The sequence below is a fragment of the Vitis riparia genome, chromosome 5, assembly GCF_004353265.1.
Source record: "Vitis riparia cultivar Riparia Gloire de Montpellier isolate 1030 chromosome 5, EGFV_Vit.rip_1.0, whole genome shotgun sequence".
Taxonomy (NCBI): domain Eukaryota; kingdom Viridiplantae; phylum Streptophyta; class Magnoliopsida; order Vitales; family Vitaceae; genus Vitis; species Vitis riparia.
In genome coordinates, this window is record NC_048435.1 from 2,609,835 (window position 1) to 2,630,384 (window position 20,550).

The 20,550-nt window shown below is 35.3% G+C and overlaps 3 protein-coding genes across 3 annotated transcripts; 1 reads left to right on the forward strand and 2 right to left on the reverse strand.

Moving 5' to 3' along the window:
- Window positions 1-5,729: 5,729 nt before the first annotated feature.
- LOC117915089 (nuclear transcription factor Y subunit B-5-like) lies at window positions 5,730-6,600 on the reverse strand. The gene has a single exon (XM_034830655.1). The coding sequence runs from the start codon at window positions 6,507-6,509 to the stop codon at window positions 6,093-6,095; it is 417 nt and encodes a 138-aa protein (XP_034686546.1). The 5' UTR covers window positions 6,510-6,600; the 3' UTR covers window positions 5,730-6,092.
- A 2,840-nt stretch (window positions 6,601-9,440) lies between these two features.
- LOC117915348 (omega-hydroxypalmitate O-feruloyl transferase-like) lies at window positions 9,441-10,967 on the reverse strand. Its single transcript, XM_034830907.1, has 2 exons — window positions 10,528-10,967; window positions 9,441-10,414 (listed from the first exon to the last, which is right to left on the reverse strand). Exons 1-2 carry the CDS (start codon window positions 10,615-10,617, stop codon window positions 9,650-9,652), a joined length of 855 nt encoding a protein of 284 aa, XP_034686798.1. The 5' UTR covers window positions 10,618-10,967; the 3' UTR covers window positions 9,441-9,649.
- Window positions 10,968-14,350: 3,383 nt separating this feature from the next.
- Window positions 14,351-20,514, forward strand: LOC117914904. Its single transcript, XM_034830421.1, has 4 exons — window positions 14,351-14,445; window positions 14,621-14,685; window positions 16,585-17,421; window positions 17,985-20,514. The coding sequence occupies exons 2-4, from the start codon at window positions 14,677-14,679 to the stop codon at window positions 19,821-19,823; spliced, it is 2,685 nt and encodes an 894-aa protein (XP_034686312.1). The 5' UTR covers window positions 14,351-14,445; window positions 14,621-14,676; the 3' UTR covers window positions 19,824-20,514.
- The last annotated feature ends 36 nt before the right edge of the window (window positions 20,515-20,550 follow it).

Below are 20,550 nucleotides of genomic sequence, written 5' to 3' on the forward strand. Positions count from 1 at the left end.
ACCCTCCCATTACCCTGATCCCAAACGCGTAGGTATCATTGTTTTCATACAAAAATGACTCTTTATAAATCACAACGAACATCTAGGCTTTTGCATTGACAAAGAACGTAACAAGATGTAATACTTTGTGTGAATAGGAATGATAATGAGGTGGGTTAGAGAGATGTGGGTTAGGGAGATGTTACCCTCGTCCCATTTATTTATATCTATTACATCCTCGTCCAGAAAAACAAATTTACATTGGCTAAGACTGAGCGGGGTGAGTATAGGAAATTCTCATACCTACCCCCACCCATTTAACATTTTTACTTTTATTTTTTCAAAATTTTAAAATTTATAAAATTTTAAATGGTATTAAAATAAATATAATTTATAAATTAATTAAATATTATAAATATTTATAATTTATATTTATAAAAAGTAATATTTTTTATATGTTAAAAAGTTGAAAAAATGAAAAAAAATCAATTAAATCAATATATATATATATATATATATATATATATATAATCGAGTGGGACGGGATAAAGTTAAACTTAAACCTACCTTAAACCTCTGTTGGTTTTAAAAAAAATTCTCAAACTCATCCCAAATCCGTTTATATATTTTCCTAACTTATTTTATTAGGAATGAGACGAGACAAGTACTAAAAAAAACTGATCCATTGTCGTACCTATGTGTGAATTGCAAAATCTTATGACTAGACAAGTCTTTGAATGCAAGTTGGACTTTGAGCCATTAGGCCGAGGGCATGCTTGTTTATGCATCATGCATTTGTCATTGAGACTTTGGGGATGCAATGCAAGGATGGACATTAGCCTCCTATGGATGGCCTTGTCCACAATTGGTCAAAAATCAGGCCGTGATAACATAAGCCATGACAAATGGTGGCTTCATAACTCCTTAATCAAGGAACAACTTGGTGTTATGAGTATCACGTCGCCTTAGGGCCCTAAGAATGGCTCAAGATCCTCAATTGTGACCTCAAGTGAGGTGGGACCATTCCATGAGTTTAAGCATAGCAACAATTGAATGAAAAGAAATTTACAATGATTTTTTTAATCAATAATATCGAGTGAATCAAGAAAATCTCGACTTGAGAATCAAATGACCCTATTATTTGAATTGTAGTTTGGACAAGCTTATAAATCAAACCCAAGACCCTTGAAAGGGGGGCATCAAATAATATTTAATAAAAAAAATCAAAACGTGAATGTGAAATCATGATTATAAAATATACTCTCATAGATATATATATATATATATATATATATATATAAATATGATTAAAAAAAATGACTTTAAAATTAAGTTAATTATTTTAACTTAATGTATACCTAAAATTATTTTTAACTTTTAACTACAAAAATAAAGTTGTTTTACTAAATTCACATCTCATAACCCCTTCGATCAATTTCTTTTTTCTTTATTTGAACTTAAAAAAATGTGAAATTAAATTGGCATATCCTAGCTATTCTTTATGACTTGTTTCTCATGTGTCATTTATTTTCATCCACTTGAGATAATTACATTTCTTCATTTTTTTTCTCTAATTACTATTAATACTAATAACATCAATAACTTAGTGCTATGTTTCATTAACATTATCCTTAACTATTAATTATAAGTATCTTCGGATTTTTTAACCTTGATATGATAAGATTGTGTTTGTGGCCATACTTGTCATTCTCATGCAAGTTAATATACCAACCTCAAATAATAATTTACGTGGTGCAAGTAGTCTCAATGCAAATAATTTATATAAATATTTTTAAATATTTATTATAATAAAAAACCTAAAATAATTTATGGAACTCATTATCACTATTTCATAAATAAAACTTTAAGATATGTTAGAAAACTAATAAAACTATTAAGGTTGAAAAAATTAAACTAAAAATAAATTATAAAAACATTGAGCCTTAAAAAATAAGTGAGGATTAAGCCTTAAAAATTATTTAGAGAAATAAAATTAATATGCTAAATTCATTAAAAAAAAAAAAAAGTGAAGATATGGGCAGCAAGTTAAGACTAAAATTTTATTAAATTTGGCCTTTTAAGTTTACTTTTTAGTTTTGGTTTTTTTAATAAGAAAATAACTATTACAGGGAAACAATTGAAATATTTTAAGTATTGTGGAGTTTTCACCTTCAATTATATTCAATTTCATTTTTTTTTCTTTAACATTTTAACATTTTCGGGAAAAAAATCAATTGAAAAGTTAAATAATAAAAATACATATAAGAAAAAAAATATTGAAAAAGAGATAAATTTGTAATAAGAAATAAAAATTTTCTTTTTCCATTATTAGTTCTTAATTTAATTATAATTATATTTTAATGAATTTATAATTAAATTATTTATTGGACCAAGAAAAAAGAAATTAAGCCTATTTGTAATTGTTTTCGAGAATAATTTTCTATTCTCCAACAACAAAAATATGTTTTCAACCATCTTTGGTATAATTGTATGGCCTTGCTACTCACAAAGCTGACAAACAGCCTACTCAAAATTTTTACAAGAGCTCGAGCTTTTATTTTTCTTATTGCAGAAATTCCATCTTTGCTTGTTTTGATTGCCAGCAGAATGATTGTGGGCCTTGTCACCTATATATAGAGATGATTAGATGAGTTTCAGTGAGGCTTGAGCACCCACATTGATGGAGATGAGAAAGTCATAGAAAGGAGGGTTATTGGTAGAAAGAGATGGTGGGAAAGGTAGTTTGGTGTGTGTTGATAGATGAAACTTAATCAGCCATGGTAGGACTCGTTTGAGCATAAAGGGTCTGTGATACCATATAAAAGAATAACACTCGACAATGAAATAAAGGCTATTGCATGACAATAGTTATTCTGTGAAATCTAGCCAAAAATTATGGGATAAATTTTAGTGCCTGCTTGACGTAATCGGTCGACTGGAGCTTGATTTTGGGAAGCACGATTAGCTCTAACAATGCCAGGTTTTCTCATGCTTTAAATTTGTTGTGTTTACACTTCTTCATTTTTTGTTGTTGTGATGATCTTGATAGGGAAGCTGAATACCTTTTTAATCATCATCTGTGAGTCCTAATGATTGGGTTGATTAAACTAGACGTCGTTTTGAACTGAGTCTTGTTCAAATTCAGTGAAGCTAGCTATTCCCTTTTAATCTTTGCTTCCAATCCACATTACCCATCAGCGAAGTACCTCCTGTGGAACAGTTTCTGTTTCAACAAGAAAATTCCCAGGAGCTCGCGATGTGTTGTCAGGCTTATTGGGTATCACAGAGATGTGACTGCAGTGCTGGATTGATTTGAGGAGATGCTGAATGATGGGTACTTAAAAAGGCATTCATGGTATGCGGTTTGGTCACTTCTGGGTCATAGGAGAGCAAGCCAATAATGGGAAATGAATGGATAACGATCAAGCATCAGTGAGGACGGACAAGGAAAACAGGCTGAGGGAGCTCTAGTAGTTGGGGATCATGCCATTGTGACTGGAGGCACGATTTAACTAATTGGTGATCAGAATGAGATGACTTCTTGAGAAGGGTCTGTTGGGAGAAACAAACCGATTGTTAGCCATAGTTATAGTTGGTGAAACAAAAATGCGTGAAGCATTAAGAGGATGTTCATCATTCCTCAAAAGCACCTACTAAAAGTGGGATGATTTATGAAGTTCTCTAGCAAACATATACCACAGTACATAGTGAACTTCTGCTCTCTCATCGGTTTTAATTCAATAAGCTTATGCAATTGTATAAAGTAATTAGCCCATCGAAATTATCCTTGTGCTAGGTCTCTGAAACTGGCATGACTCTTCTGAGGAGTTCACTGCTGTCCCCCATAAGTGAGATTATCCACCTGCCAGGAGTTCCACTAGCTAGACCACGATAGTTTAGAAACAAAGAAGATCTAATCCAGGAGATCGAGCTAAAAGGATTGCAGTAAAATGAAAAAAAAAAAAACCCTATAAGCTAGCTGTTATGCTTAAAGCATGCAGAAACATCACATGCTTCTGCCTGTACATATAGAAGCATGCACTTGAACTAATTAGTAGCAGTCAGGAGTAGAGACTTGTACATCAACTGTTTGCATGAGCTTCAATGACCTTTGGAGGAAAGGTGAAAATTGAAGCATGTGAGTGGACAGCACTGTATCATGCAATGTTTACCCTCAACATATGATCTGTATGCCAAGAATCACATATATCTGACCTTAATTAACTGTATCAAAACTGCTGTTAATCATTCAACTCTAATCTGCACATAATCTAGTCACAAAGTATGCTCACAAAACCTATACTGGTAAAGGCCTATCCTGAATATAAGAAGATTGCTTTCCTATTCAATCAACAAAAAGGAACCTCTAATGGATATGTTAACAAAACATAAAATTTCAAAATAAATTTTAATGACCTGGGTGGAAATTAACACTCAGGTCACAGGCCATGTTGCGCATTGTGCGATATTCACTGGCCTGCACCATTTTATGCGTTCAATTTCCTTCAATGTGCAGTATCATAGTGCAACATTACTATTGGCGCCGGCAACAGCAAAGTTAGAAAAACTTGATTCATGGCATCTTTTAGCAAATGTCTAGGGGAACATTGTGACATCAGGAGTCACTCCAAGCTTCTAGATGTCATGTGAAGAGTGCTTTGTGAGTGGGATCTGCCTTAATTAACATAGCCGATATAGGGCGGCATACAGTACTTTTGGACAAGCTAATTGGTAATATAACCATGCTAATTGGTGCTCATATCCCATTACAATTGTCCACTGAGAGGGGAGTTTACTAGTACTATTTGAATGTTGGGGCTCCCTACATCAAGGAAATATACTCTTCCTAGAAGAAGATTCTCACATAGTACGGATCTTGAATCATGGTTGGCTGATGATTTCTAGGTTTTCTGTATTTTGTCTCCTGTCCTAACCCTCTTTTCGTATCTTGTGTGTGACCAGGGTCTAGCTCCAATAAAAACCAGAAACCAGAAACAGTACTAGCAAACACCCCAAGATATGGCTAATTTAGCTAATTATGTCTTTGGGAGAATCCTAGAAACCCTAATGATCCTAGCCATACCTTCTCATGTCTGCAACAATTCACCTATTTTAGTTAATTTGTTCTGATTCTGCTAGACATGTGATTTAGCATACTAGCCACTAGCTGATATATAGATGGTCCCAAATTCTTGAAGCTGTGGCTTTAGGAAACCCTAATCCTAGGCAGATGTTTATTTGTTGTGCATCTAGTCAAAACTACAGATACAGAAACAGACACGGATGGGGACTTTTAAAAAAAGGGGAAAAAACTAGACAGCGACCTTGTACCAATATTCTTGGTGTCGGTGATGGCGATTCTTGAGGCCTTCGGTTAGGCCTGTCCCGGAACAAAGGAGAAGAAGATCATCAAGGGAATGACAAGATGGAAGTTCAATTGTATCAAACCGGATTTATGAACAAGAAACATCGAATCAAACTGGCCAGACTAACTGATTAAGTACAGATATATCTACTCAGATTAGTTTGCCATAAAAATAAAAAAGCAGACTACAGATCACAATAATGGATGGAAAGATTGTGCAGACAATTAAAGAGATTTACATATATTTATCTAGCCCTTCATGATGTATTTTATAGAATTGAAGTTAATCGCGACACGGGTTTACTGACCTATGCACTCCATCTGGCTGCGAATTGTGCTGGAAGAATGAATCAGACCCCATCATCACCAGTCTCTTAGACCAAAATCAAGGCAAAAAGCTATTAGCTTTAGCACAATTTTTACTTTATTTTCTCATTAAAGCAAGAAAAATTACTACAACCATTCAAACACCTCAAGGTGCCAATCAATTCAATTCCCAGACACGCATGAACTATTAATTAAGATGTGTGGTTCAGGGAGAAAATAGCCAAGGTTCGTACATAGATCTCATGAACTAAATTACCCAGATGGAAAAAAGTGAAATCCCTCCTTAATCTTTCATCATTGTACTCAAAAGTTAAAAGCTAGAAACTATTATTTTACCTATCAATTCCCAAAACCTTAAATTTGGTTTTGGTCAGCTGGAGATAATTAGTTGAAGTTCAATGGGGAAGGAGTCACGGCCTGATCAATTCCTTGGTTGGCTACCTCTACATGAGGATGGTTCATCGTTTTCTTCAGTGTTGCCAGCCTTCTCTTGATTCAGTACTCTATCTCCTTCTAATTCTCTATACCTTTGTAAGTACCTTTTTAATGGCCCGGCATAGTCATCAAAGCCTAGTGTTGCCAGAGCCCAGCAGACGTCGTCCCCGTTCACCGTCTTCCTTCTCTCCTTCTTGCACTTGTCGGATGCTTCTCCTGTGACAAAACTAATGAACTCCGACACACACTCCTGCATCGTCTCCTTGGCTTCCTTAGAGATTTTTGCATTAGTCGGCAAAGTTTGCTTCATGATCCGGCTAACATTTGCGATTGGCAACAAACGGTCTTGTTCCTTGACACTGCCATCATCAGTTGAAGCACTAGCGCCAAGATTATCAACCATTTTCTAGATGCGAAAGAACTTGCTGATCCCTTCTTCAGCACAGACACAGACACAGATGCCTCCTTCAAGGTCAAGAACTCACTTTTATATATATTATATATTCACATACATATATACATACGGATGTACATGTATAATCCCATGAATCGAATAACTTGGGACTCTTTCTACATGACATGTGAGGATGGCGACCCGGTTGGAATCAATGATGCATAGATGGACTACCCTTCAATCCAATTGGTCTACCCAAATCTAAATAATTGAAAATTATGGCTTCATTTTCATGCAACAGTGGATGCTGAGAAAGTCTGGGGAAAATATTTTCTAAAAAACCCTAAACCTCCAACACATGGAGTACTCATTTGACAAGTTCAAGCTGATCAGACAGCGTTTCCCATTTATAAATCTTTGATGTTAACCAATGAGCCTGCACTAAGCATGTTCATATATAATCATATATAGATTCAAAGCCATAGATTATATTAATGCAGCATGTTTTGGAGTTGACTCAACCAAACACTACATTGAAAAAAAATGTTGGAATATATACTTAACTATACATGTTTGAGGGTCAATTTTACTTGAAGGGGTAAGCCTCAAGAGTATGTCACTCTAGGGCACAGCAGAGCTTTTCCTTTTATATCTAATTTTATACGGTTCCGTACATATGAAATTCAGTAGTTTGGAGTTGTGCATAAGATGATGATGATCACCAGAAGAATCCCATGTACAAGGAAAATCCAATTAGTCCTCTAACAGTTAGCTAGGGCTGCTTCAACTCTGTACATTTTTCTATGATCCTCCTATGTGGTCATCTTCAAACTTTCAAAAATACATCAAGTGTTGATTTATCAAAAGATGATATATATAAATAATATATGAAGCAGTTTGTGCTTGAGGGTCCCAATGAATTATGACAATCAGCACATCAGATTAAAATGTATTGTTTAAGATTAATTAATGGAATAGAAAGTTAGGGTTCTTTCTAAGCCCCAACAAGTTAATACTTACCATCCATCTTCCTTACCTGCCAACTTCTGATCAATGTTGTCCCTTGATCAAAGCTTCATCAACTTGACTAATCCGAAACTATATTTTCATCCATTATTAACGCGTTATTTCCCGCTCTCAAAGTTGTTATTAGGGTTTGGTTTTTCGCTTTAAGAAAGACAAATTAACCGAGAAAAAGCCGTGGAACATGGAAGAAAACAAAAGAGAAAACATACTTATGTTTCTCGATAACCCGGCTTTTAATTGAAGCACATGTCAAGATCCAATCAAAGTGGATTTTTTAGCAATAAACTATGAAAGATTACCAGCTTGTTCATTGACCCATCTGGTTTTGAGACACTCAAACATGGATTCCATCAAAAACTAAACCATTAAAGAAATGCATGAAGCATGTGGATGCATGCATTTTTTTTTTCTTTTCTGGTTTTCTTAATTTCCCCACTAAATTCTTTGTCTTATGTGTCCTTAACAACATTAAGCAAAGGAAAACTTAGTGTCAGCAGAAAAAGTAAATTAAGCTGGAAAAGAATATGCAATTAAGTATAGGTAGCCCTAGAAGTTTGAAATCAAGGCCTCCGGCTTTCAGGATCTTAAGAATATTCAGTGGTGTCCTCTTCTTTGGAGGCCACCATCCATGGTGTTGTAAAGATTCCTTAGAGCCACTTTGTTCTTGATTTTGGACCACCGAGGCTTTACTCAAAAGCTTCAAAGGTTCACTTTGAATAAAGTTCTCGGATTCAGTCCAAAAGAATTCAAATTAAATAAACAATAATGGCCAACTGCTTCATTTGTACTACGTACATGGGTCCTTATTCTTTTGTATCAAGTCCCCACCAAACCCAACTGGATATATACTCAGAGTTTATGAAAGCCCCTTTTTTGGTAAAGTTGTTTCTTACTTTATTTTAATTTAGTCACCACAAAAGTCACAGAACCTTTTCCACCGTGTTCATAACGCAAAGGAACCTTCATCAGACTGTGAAGTGAGTCTTGGTTTTTTTTCATGAACAGCAAAGAAAAAGATTAGGGAAGAGAAAAGGAGAATGGAAAATTAATTAATACAATAGATATATATATATATGTTTGGTTCCAGGAAGTTATAGGAAATACAAGGGAAAATAAAATAAAAGAAAAAGTGAACAAAAATAAAAAAAATAGATTTAGAATTACGATAAATTATTTTTATACGCTACTTTAAATCAATAATTTTAATTATATTCGACTTTTTTCTCATTTTTCATGATAAAACCAAATATGATAAAATCATTTTCTTTAACTTTTTGCTTTGTTTTTCCTAATACTTTCCCCGAACCCAACATAGCCTATATGTTTTTTTTCATCTTCCTTCTTTGTTTTGAATTAATCAACCAGCCTAGCATGCACAAATAATGTATGTACAGAGTTACTTTTTCTTGAACTGGTATGAGCAGCCTGATATCTTAGTCAATTAGATTAATTAGATACAGTCCTGAAATTTTGTTCTAAATATTATTGATCCAGAATTTCGGACTTCCAGAGTTCGAAGATTCAGCTGCTTTAAGTGGTAAACTGGTTATCGGTTGAGTAGTAACTAATTGACCACAATGGCAACGGGTAGAAGTTGATTTTTGAAATAAGAGTCACATCGAACGAAACTGAACATTTGTTTTTCCGAAAGCAACTTGTTTTTTAAATTTTAAATAGTTTTTTTTATTTTTTTATTTTTTTAACTTATTACTTATTTTTTCACTTTTTAACTGAATAAAAAAATTGAAATATTATATTTTTTCTAGAAAAATAATATATTGTTTTTTTTCTTATTTTTTAATACTTAATAAAAATAAAATATCGAAAATACAAACTGGCTCTGATAATTAACGCACCGCACAAAATTCCTCAGAATTAATCTAGGTCAAACAAGACCATAAGATTGGAGTAGAAATTGGAAAATTTATATCAAACGTTTTGTTTGTTTATCTATGCAATCCTTGGCTACTTTACAGTTAATAATTAATTTTTTATGGCAAAAACATGGACCATCAACCTGATCATTTTCTCCTCTTCAAGAGCTATCCACGCATTGATTCCTCTCCCATTGCCGTTGCTATTTCCATCCGAAAGCAGCAACACAAACTCATCATTCGCACTGGCTACGGCCCCCCATGAACAGGCTTTCCAAACCCAAAATCAAGCTCACCAAAAGACAGTTTCCACCAAGCTGAAATACAGAAATTCCCATTACAAGTTGCACGAATTCCTTTATAAACCTCCAGCCAATCTATGGCTGACTTCACGTAATCATCTGTTACTCTATCTACAGCTTCCTTAACCATTTCAACACAGAATGAGAATGGCTTCTGAACCAAATGAGACACTTTTGCAGTGGCAAAAGCTGTGATCACTGCGTTTCCTGAGAACCCATGTGGCAAAGGTGGTGATAGTTTAGACCTAATGTCCACTGCAAAGAGAACTGCCGAAAAATCATCTGGGTTTTCGAAAACTGCCCTCGTTCTTGCTCTCCAAAGGTGGGCAACAATGGCTTCAAAGGTTGAGCACTTGTTCATGGTTTTCTCCTTGAGTGTGGCCAGCATTTCTTGATCGAAAGGAAAGAGTTTGTGGATGTACTTGTTTGAGAAAACCGATGGAGATGGTGATGACTGGTTCAGAAAGGTGAAGGAGGAGGCAATACAAGAAGTCTCTGCTAGCTTTACATATTCCTGATGTGGGCACTTGATCTGAGGTGGGTTCCTTGCTCTCATGCATCTCCTGTCATTGCAGACAACCTGGGGTTTCAGGCCTTCTCCTCTACAAATAGAAGCCAGATTCTGAAGCATCTCAACAGCTGATCTTCCATCAAGAACCCCATGGTTTGTCACAATCCCAATTGAGAAACCCCCACATCTGAACCTCGTTACCTGCCAAATCATCAAGCAAAAAAAATAAAAAATTCAGGGATTAATTTCTCTTCTGGGTGGCTGAAGTGAGAAAAAATAAGCAAGAGTTGCCTGAACTGTGAGAAGTGCAGTACTATTAGCAAGGCTTTTGTATAGACCGGCCAATGAACGAAATGGCGAAAGATTGGATTGGGGAGAGAATGATTTCCAAGATCCTTCAACATAATCCCTGATGTTGCCCTCACAAACAACACTCCAGCATTGTTGCACAGAAGCTCCAACCTTTTACTTTCATGGTTGAAGTAAAGTCTCCCAGCCAAGAAATAGTAAAGAACAAGAAGCACTTCAGCCACTGCTCTCTTCACTCTCTCTGATATATCTTCAGTTGAGGAGCACTTGCTTGGAGGAACCTCAAAGGAGAAGAGAGTTTCAACAGGAAAAGTCACTGCAAGATCAATGTTTGATAGGAAAACTGTTTCAAAAGGGATTGGATTCTTTGCAGAAACCAGCTTCACTGGTTCTTCCTTCACTACATCTTTTTGCTTGTGATCGAAACTGTGACCTCCATGGTTAAAGTTTGAATTTTAGATGTTTGTGTATGAAGATTGTGAGTATTATATTTAGTATATATAAAGTGGGTAATCTTTAATATAATGTCTAAGATGTAGGGCGGCCAGAGATTGAAGAGGATGAGGGTGGGAAAAGCATAAGTGAGAATTTTGTGGGGTGGGCTTCATGTTGATTGGTTGTGGAGGGTTTGTTTAGTGGTGAATTAACCCTAAAAATGGTGGCATGCCACTATCATTTCTTTGCAATATTTGCAGGACTTGGGGGTGCACCAAAGTACACGTTGAGACTTGAGAGCAGGACCATCTCTTTTGGACCATAAGAAATGGGTCTCCTTTAAAAGATCCAAGACCAAAAGATGAATCCAAACCAGGCGTCACATCCCAAAATTCCAAACCCTAGATTTAGACTAAAACTCCCACTTGAATGTCAAGAATGTGTGATTCTACTATATTCTTAGGGTTTGATTTCATTGTCTATTGGTATCTTGTACCAAAAAATATGATCAATCACGTTATGTTGTATATACGTTTAGTTATCATTGTTTATTATCAAGTCCGATCTCATTATTTTGTATCTTGATCTCATTATTTTTACCTTAATTTCATTATTTATGTCATTATCCGACAACCAAAATTTTATCATACACTTATAAGGATGAAGATAAAAAATTTAGTAACCTAAATTTTATCAAACACATTTTCAGTACTTTAAACTTTTTCCTTTCTTAATTTTATTTATCCATGTTCTAGAAAAATAAAAACATTACTCAATACGAGAAGTAAATTTTTATTTAACTATCTTTTTGGATACATTCTTATTTTAAATATCTTCTATAAAATAATATAAAACAACTAAAAGACGTTATTTGAAAACACCCTATTTTCTATTGTTAGGAACAAAAAGTAGAAAACAATTTTTTATTGTTAATCACGTTTTCCATATTTTTTGTTTTAGAAAACCAAAAACCGTTTTCGAAAATAATTCCCAAACAGGCCCTAAGTAAGTTTTTAGAAATAGAATTCTTAAAGTACTTTGTGTAGTTATTTCTACTTCTACTTTTGCCATAAATTAAAAGCTACCCTAAATATTACAACCACAAACCCATTTTCAGCCCAACCCAAGAGCTATTCAGCCCAATACACCTAGTCAATCCTTTACCAAATGGGCCTAACCCGGTCAACAAGATTGGGCTTTGAAGTGGACAAGCCTCTGGGACATTGGTCAGCTTTTCTCATGTCCTTTGACCCAGGCCTTCATAGTGAAAAATATGTGGCTTTGTGGGCCCCATCTCTACGTTCTCGATTCACCTATTTATTTTTTCAAATTACCTGAATAAATAAATAGAAAAAGAAAAGTAAAACGACGTCGTCAAAGAAATTCCACAATTTACAATTTTTTTTTTATTAGTCAACGGCTTGAACAAGATTGGTCGTCCTAGTCTTGAATATTATACGGCGTCTTCTTCTTCAATGGCCCTCCAAGGGCATTCTTGTCAAATCAACCCATGAAGCAGCCATCGCCAACTTTTTTCTAATATTTTATCAAAAATAAATAGATATTAAAATAATATTTTAAAATATTAAAATTTTTATTTTTATTAAAATCATATGATAGAATTTATTATTTTTATATTTTATTTTAATGCCATTTTTTTTTTATTAATTTCGGAAATTTGGGAAAATCAATAATTAGACATGTTAAAGTGGAGACTGGAGAAAGGTACAGGCAAGTTTCATAGATGCACGTGACACCACGCACCTAAAAGTCAGGTGGATGGTCGACCGGGGACCTAGCGATCCGGTAAGCACTCACCCCGAAATGCTTCGCACTTGCAAATATAAAACTCATTCTGTCGTACCGGCTCTACCGGTAGCATTTATTGCTCTAGTTTTCATCGCTTCTATGAAGATTCCTAGGAAATGTTGAATTTCTATTAGGAAAAAAGGACTTTCTCGAAAATGTAAACATTTTTTTCATGAAAAATAAAATAAAATTGTAATGGGTATGATTTCAATTATTGTTTTAAATTTTTAAAGAAAAAAGAAAATAATTTTTAAAATTTTTTAAAAACAAAATAAAAATGAAATTATGTGCAAATGATATTTATGAACAAAAAAAAATATATATTTATATTAAAAATTTATTATTTATGATAACCCGAATCCAGAAATCTTTGAATCAAGTAATTTGAATGAAAACCTTTCGAAACTTTCGATTCGTTATTTATTTATTTATTTATTTTATTAATAGGATATTTTATATTAGCAATTTTCATTTTCATTTTTAGTGAGCTCAAATTAACAATCCATAAAAAAAGGTATATTTAGTATTTGCTATGGAATATGTAAAAAATTAAAATCAGGATATGAAAGAAGGGTTAATTTGATTGAGACCTGAAAGTTTAGTATAAATTGAGTCAACATGTTTCAAATTTAATACTCTTATAAATATATTTTATATATAAATTTTATTTTTTAAAAAATAAAATTTAATTTTTAGATAATTATTAAATATTTTATTTTAAAATTTCTCTAAAAAAATTTATAAAAATAAATAAATTTATAGAGGTGCTAAAAACAGATGATGGTTAAATGTATTTAAACTAACTTTAAGAAAAAATTGTCAAATTTAAGAAATAGATTAATAAATTTCTAAAATTGTTTGTGCAAATTTGGATATAGATATTGACTTTAAGAATTTATCTTACTTGTCGTATTTTCTAAATTTATTGAAGTATTTAACTTAGTTATAAAAACATGGTGACACGTTACATAACTTTTTTTTTAATAAATATTTTCAATTAAATAAATATTAAATTTTTTTCTTTATAGATTATATTAGGCGTCAAATAAATCTAATAAAGAAAACATGGTGTTGTCCGAGAAGGGCCGATGTGTAAATGGGCCTCCTATGGACCCAAAAAAAGGTAAATAAAACTTCAGAAGGTCAGTTTAGTCATTTCATAAAATAAATCTGATTCAAAATAGGATTTCTCATACAAAGCGCCTTTACTGCGCGTGAGTCCAAATTCGCGGAAATTACCATATATACCATTAACATTGCACACAGTAAAAAATCAAATACAACGGCTGCTGTAACGTCTCTTTGCAATTTACTAAGTGACCGGTGATGGTTGTTTGACCAAGTGTAAGTCAATGTTCCAAGGGGCAACGTGGCGTGATACGATTCGGCAATTCCAACCGGGTCCACAATAACGTCAAGCACCGGATCACCTCAGGTTTGTGGCAGCAGGAATCTTACGTGCCACGCGTCATTTACTGCTCTCAGTGCACCCTCACTCTCCTCCAACCGCGCGTGCAAATATCATTTCCGCCTCCTCCCTCTTTCTCTCTCTCTAAAACCTCATATATTATTCCGCTTTCTCTCTCTATAACACCTCGTTGGGTTCTCTCATTTTTGCCTCTTAAGTCCTTCACCAATTCAACCTTGTTCACCATGAAAGCTCAGCTCTCTTCGACCAGGTAAAGCCGCTCTCTCTGTTCTCTTTCTACATATATCTATATAAAGATGTATGTATATGTGTATGTATTTGTATATTTGTATATATGGTTGTGTTTTTCTTTTTCTAAACTTATTTGTGTTAATGGTTTGTTGGTTTTGTGTCCATAACTTGTGAATCGATGCAAAACCATGAAGACCCGTTTTCTGAGGTTGGCTTCTGTACGTGGGTTTCAAAGGGTTTGGGCTGTTGAATGGAGGAGGTCAGTGAATTTCCTCTTTCTTGTTACTGTCTCTATGTTGCGTTTTGCTTGTACAAGGAATTTAATGGTCTTCTCGCTGTGTTTTAGCGGTTCCTTGGTGTCTAAATGAGGCTAATTTGAAGGGATCGCATTGGAATTCTTGCTGTAGAAAGTGTCTTCGTGTTGTGTTGGTGTCTGGAATGTTTGTTTCTGTTGAGTTCGAAGCTTCGTTTTTTGTTGGTTTGGTCGAGATTGTGTTGGGTTTGGTGTTTCGAGTTAATGTGCTTAACGGGTTCTTCTATTTTTTTGTAAAGTTCTTGTTTTTTTTTTCCTTTTTATGTGGGGTTGTTTGGAATGTTGCTTCTGGTTCTAATATGGATCTGGGGTTGCTTATTTTTATTCTGGGTTTATAGCATGACACTCTGTTTGTATGTCTTTCTTGTGGGTGCTGGTTGTTTTCGTAGGAAAATATATAGTGGTTTTGCTTTGCATTTTTCCTTATCTTTTTTCTTTTTGTCTGAGGGTGATTGTGGTATTTGTGGTGTTTGGTTTCAGCATTTTCGTAGATTTGCTTGGATAGAGTTTTTTAATTTATTTTTCTGTTTCTGTAACACTTTATTTGTGTTTTGATGTAATCTTTTTGGGTGGAAAAAATTCCCAACAAAATGTTAAGCTTCATGTAAAAAATTTACTGTTTTCTTCCTAATCTTATTAACAATACCTGATAAATTCTTTGCAATCTTCCTAGTAAAATATTAGTGGGGATAATAGAAGCTTCAGGAGAACAAAGGTTCTGGAAATTAGTTTCTATTGAAACAGAGAGAGGGTTTTTTTTTTTTTTTTTACTGAGTTTTTGTGATGCCTCCAATTTCTAGTGGAGTTTAAGAATTTGTTTTTCCTCTTAAACTCATGATTTATTGGATCTTACATTCTGTTTGGACAAGTTTAATTCTGGGGGTTTGTCATTTTGAAAAATCCTTGCTTGATCTTTATTCAGAGATGAGAACATACCTGGTATATTTTATGTAACAATACCCCATTCTGATAGATTATGGGCGTCCAACAAACCTTTTTAAGAAAATAAGTTGAACAGATTATTAGTAATGAATTTTGTGTGTCTGCTTCACTTAGATCATAGTCTTAATAGATCTTTTGTTTGGTTGGTTCTCCATATAGAATTCTTCTATTTGGAAGCCAGTATTATGATGGAAGTATCAAAAATTCACAAGGTTTCAATTCTATGAGAGACCTTGGGCATTGTGGCTTACCACTTCTGAGGACTTGTTGATGACCTTCACATCATATGAAATTTATAAAATATAAATAAAAAAAATTCCAGATGAGCATAGACATTTAAGAATGTTGGAGAATGTGGTTTTGCAATTTTCCTCAACTCTTTCTTTGCTGGTACTTCAGTATGTGATCAGTGTGAAGCCCACAAGATGAAAACTATGCATTTAACTAGTAAATTTTGTCAATAAAAAATGTTATTTACTTGTGGAAGCCATGGTTGATTTTTTGTTATTGATACTTCCAAGCATATTCTTATCTATCCAAAAATAAAAATAAAAATAAAAACAAGAACTTTGAAGTGCATTCTTGTATTCCATGATTTCATAAAATACCATCCTAACCATATGGATGATTGGGTTTCATATTTTGGAGGACAATTTCTATGTTAGGATCTTCCCTTCTTTTGGGTCACTTTTTGAGTCCAATTCTTTGTAGTTGAAACAAATGATTATTATTTTGTGAACCTGTGATTTTACTCACTCTTATACAATCCAGGTTATAGTCTCAGTTAGCTCGACTCTTGTTGCTTCATCAATGATTTGGTCTGCTTTAAGTTGTATGATGTTTGAGATTCATGTCTATTCTAGATTATTTTAGAAAAAATTCATAGTTTGACTTCTTTGGCAGATGGATTTAGTTCAAATAAATCATGATGGAGATGGCACTGAAGATGCATCTATTGCACAGTCACCATCTTCAGAACCCACTGGTATATGTGATGTCTTTGGAAATCCAGAGATACTTCCTCGAATTGGAGATAAATACCAAGTTGACATTCCAACTCTTAGTCCAGAATCTGATTATCTTCAGCTTACAAGTTACCCAACTGATGCTGCAACAGTGGCTGGCGCTCCTCACTGTTTTTTATTGGGATTACCCATACCAATTATGTGGGTCACTGAGGAAGTTGAGAATGTTAAACATGAGCCTCTTGAACTTCTTGGAGCATCCAATAAAAATTGGCCTGTGGAATCTTATGACATCAAAGAGGCTCATATTCTTATAAAAAGAGAAGACTTGGAACTTAAAATTGAGCCTTCAGGTGTTTCAATGGAGAATGAGCTATGCATGGGAGAATCAGCGAACTTAGCTTTGCAACTAGAAATGAAAAAGGAAATGCATCAAAAGTGCGGAGGCAAGGGCCACTATCCAGCTCCTGGCTCCTTATGTGACTCATGGAGTGATCTTGAGAAAGCCACTTTTCTCCTTGGTCTATATATTTTTGGGAAGAACCTTGTTCAGGTGAAGAGATTTGTTGAGAGTAAAAAGATGAGAGATTTGCTATCATTTTATTATGGGAAGTTTTATAAGTCTGCTGAATACCGTAGATGGGCTGAGTGCCGGAAAATGAGAAGCAGAAGGTGTATTTATGGGCAAAGGATTTTTACTGGACTGAGGCAGCAGGAATTGTTGTCTCGTTTGCTTCCCCATTTGTCAGAGCAGCGTCAAAATATTTTGCTGGAGGTATTTTATGAACCCATATCCTATAAATTTTCATGCTACAATTTTCTGAATGAGGACGAGTTGATCATGTATGAAACCCGTACATACCATGCTGCCTAAGCACCCACACACACATCAACAAGTTAAAAAAGCACCATATTATGAACAAGTCCTTTCCTCTTCGTGAATAATTTATCACAAAGACTATTTTAGCCTTTTGCCTCATAGGGACCTGCCTCATAGTTTGTTTGAAGTGTCACATATTTATCAGATTTAGAGTATTTAGGCATCAGTTCTACAGTCAACTCACTGTCTTCTAGGCTAGTGCCTCTTGAAGCAGGTCTTTGTCAAAGTTTCAATGTGGAAGCCCATTTTACTGCCCCTTGGCTACTATAGTTCTAAGCAGTGCAAAATTCTCTATCTTGATACTGTGTTTTTGAGCTTCATAACTGTTGTTACAAGCTAAGTACATGCTAAACTTAGTGAATGCCTTATGTATCAGTATGCAAATAGATCTCTTTTTTGTCCATTTATCTCAGAAGCAGCATGTCTTTCTATATGAATAAGCTTTGATCAACTGGCAGGTCTCTAAGACATTTGGAGAGGGAAAAATTTTGCTAGAAGAATATGTATCTACTTTAAAGGCCACAGTTGGCATGAATATTTTCATAGAAGCAGTTGGGATTGGTAAAGGGAGGCAAGATCTCACTGGCATAGCCCTGGAGCCTCTGAAGCATAATCAAGTTGCTCCTGTCCGCCCAGAAATGCCAATTGGCAAAGCATGCTCCTCTCTTACACCCCAGGAAATTATCAAGTGTCTAACCGGTGATTTCCGGTTAAGCAAAGCTCGCTCAAGCGATCTGTTCTGGGAGGCTGTTTGGCCTCGTTTGCTTGCTAGAGGATGGCACTCTGAACAGCCTAGGGGTCATAATTATGCTGCTGGTTCCAAGCAACCTTTGGTCTTTCTTATCCCTGGTGTTAAAAAGTTCTCGAGAAGGAAGCTAGTGAAAGGCAGCCACTATTTTGATTCTGTTAGTGATGTCCTGAGTAAAGTTGCTTCAGATCCTGGGCTTCTTGAATTTGAGATTGAAGCAGATGAAGGCAACAAAAGCAAGGAAGAGTCTGGGTTGACCAATGAGACAAAACTGGACAAAGATGATTTATCTGATCAGCGACACCATTGTTATCTTCAGCCACGAACTCCAAACCGCAATGTGGATATTGTGAAGTTCACTGTTGTTGATACAAGTCTAGCTAATGGAGCAAAATACAAAGAGAAAGAAGTGAGAAGCTTACCATTTGAATCTTCAAATACTTCCACCTGCAGTAGTCATTCCGAAGAAAACGATGAGGATACTTCTGAGGAGCTTGTTGTAGATGAATCAAACTCAGGTTATAACATGTTTCTTAATCAAGAGGAGACCAATTATTCCAATCCCACAAAAATAATATTTGAAGGGAGAGTGTGTTCTGGCTCAAAAGATTCTGAAATTAGTGCTGTAAACCAGGGGATTCCAACTAATGACCCAGACTCTACCAGTTTACCTGCAAAAGTTCCCAAGAGCCAGAACACAAATATGTGTAATGCCAAGAAGCAAAGCAGGGCTCCTAAGTGCCAGTTGGGTCGCAAGATGAAGCCTGATATGTCAAACTATTTGGCTCCTGTCACAAAACGGCGTCGGAGATTAACTGCTTGTAGTCGTGCAGAGACAAGCCAGAGCACAATCACTTTCTTGGAGGGTCCAGGACTAAAACAAGAGGAGTCTGGTGGCTGCATAGGAAAGCATGATTCGGATGAGATCATTCACTGTAAAGTGGTTCCACTAACAGAGAAGTTATGTTCCTCCAGTTCCTCATGTAAAGACAGCAGGATTGATGGCAGAGAAGGCATGCTGAGTAGTAACTGTTCAGGTGCAGAACATCCTAGAGAGGAACTTCAATTCAGGACGATGATCGACTTGAATTTACCTGTTCTTCCAGATGCTGAAACTGGTGGGCCTGTCTTGGTAGCGTCATTGGAGAGGCAAGATGATCGAGCAAGCAAGCAGGCAGATGATCCAAATGCACTGAAAACCTCAATAGGTGTGGCTAATTCTGAGCAACCACCCAATATGAACTCTCGGAGGCAGAGCACAAGAAACCGACCCCTCACCACTAAAGCATTGGAGGCTCTTGCAAGTGGGTTTTTAAATACAAGGCGACGACGACGGAAGAGGACAGAAGCCTTTCCAGGAGAGGACTTGATATCAAGACCTTCCAGACGTGCTCGCTGTAAGATGAGAGTTACCGAGAGCTTTGGTACTGGTATCATGGACTCAAAAGTACAAGAAGAAGGAAATGGTGTATGCAATGACAATGAGGATATGTTCAGTAAATTTCACATTAGATCTGAGGGAGAAGGGGCTCAAGTTTCAGGTCCCTGAGCTGGTCTAGCAATGCTTGTTGCTCTCACATTCCAAGGAAAGGTTTCTACTTCAGAGTTGTTATACCCATTCCTGAACTCATTTCTTCTTTTAGCTGCTTGAATAACCTGCAATATACAAACATCATAGCCAACTTTACACTCCCAATTGGCAGCTTGCATTCATGACTACTAATAAAGAAACTTCACAAAGGAACTGTAATGCTATTGTGGCCTTTCCCAGGAGCTGTCTACCTCAGTTGAAGGCATAAAGCACCTGTGGCTGTGAGGTTCTGAAAACCAGAAGGATATGAGAGAAAAAAAAAAAAAAAACACTCTGCTGTCCAATTTTAGTATAAGAATGGTTGACACAACCAATACATTTATCTTGTGTAGAATTAACTTTGCTTGTTCATATTTATTTGCTTTGTATCTGGAGTTCTATTCTGAAAAGTATCAGCGCCTATCTCCATTCCTAATCAAAATTCAGGTGAACCTTTCTTCCCAGGCTTCTGCCATTGCTGCTTCTTGGTAAGAACAAGTCAGAGGACTTGCTCTAAATGTAATGATCTTGGTTTGAACAGGATAATAATTTATATGCTTGTGACTCATCATCATCCCTTGGTTCTAAAGATGTGTAGTGAATATACTTCCTATTTGTGACTTTCATGCTGAAAATACATCCATAATGGATCACAGTTCCTGTTTTGTAACTTACTCCCTTGGTTTTGGGTTTTGTTTCTTTTTTC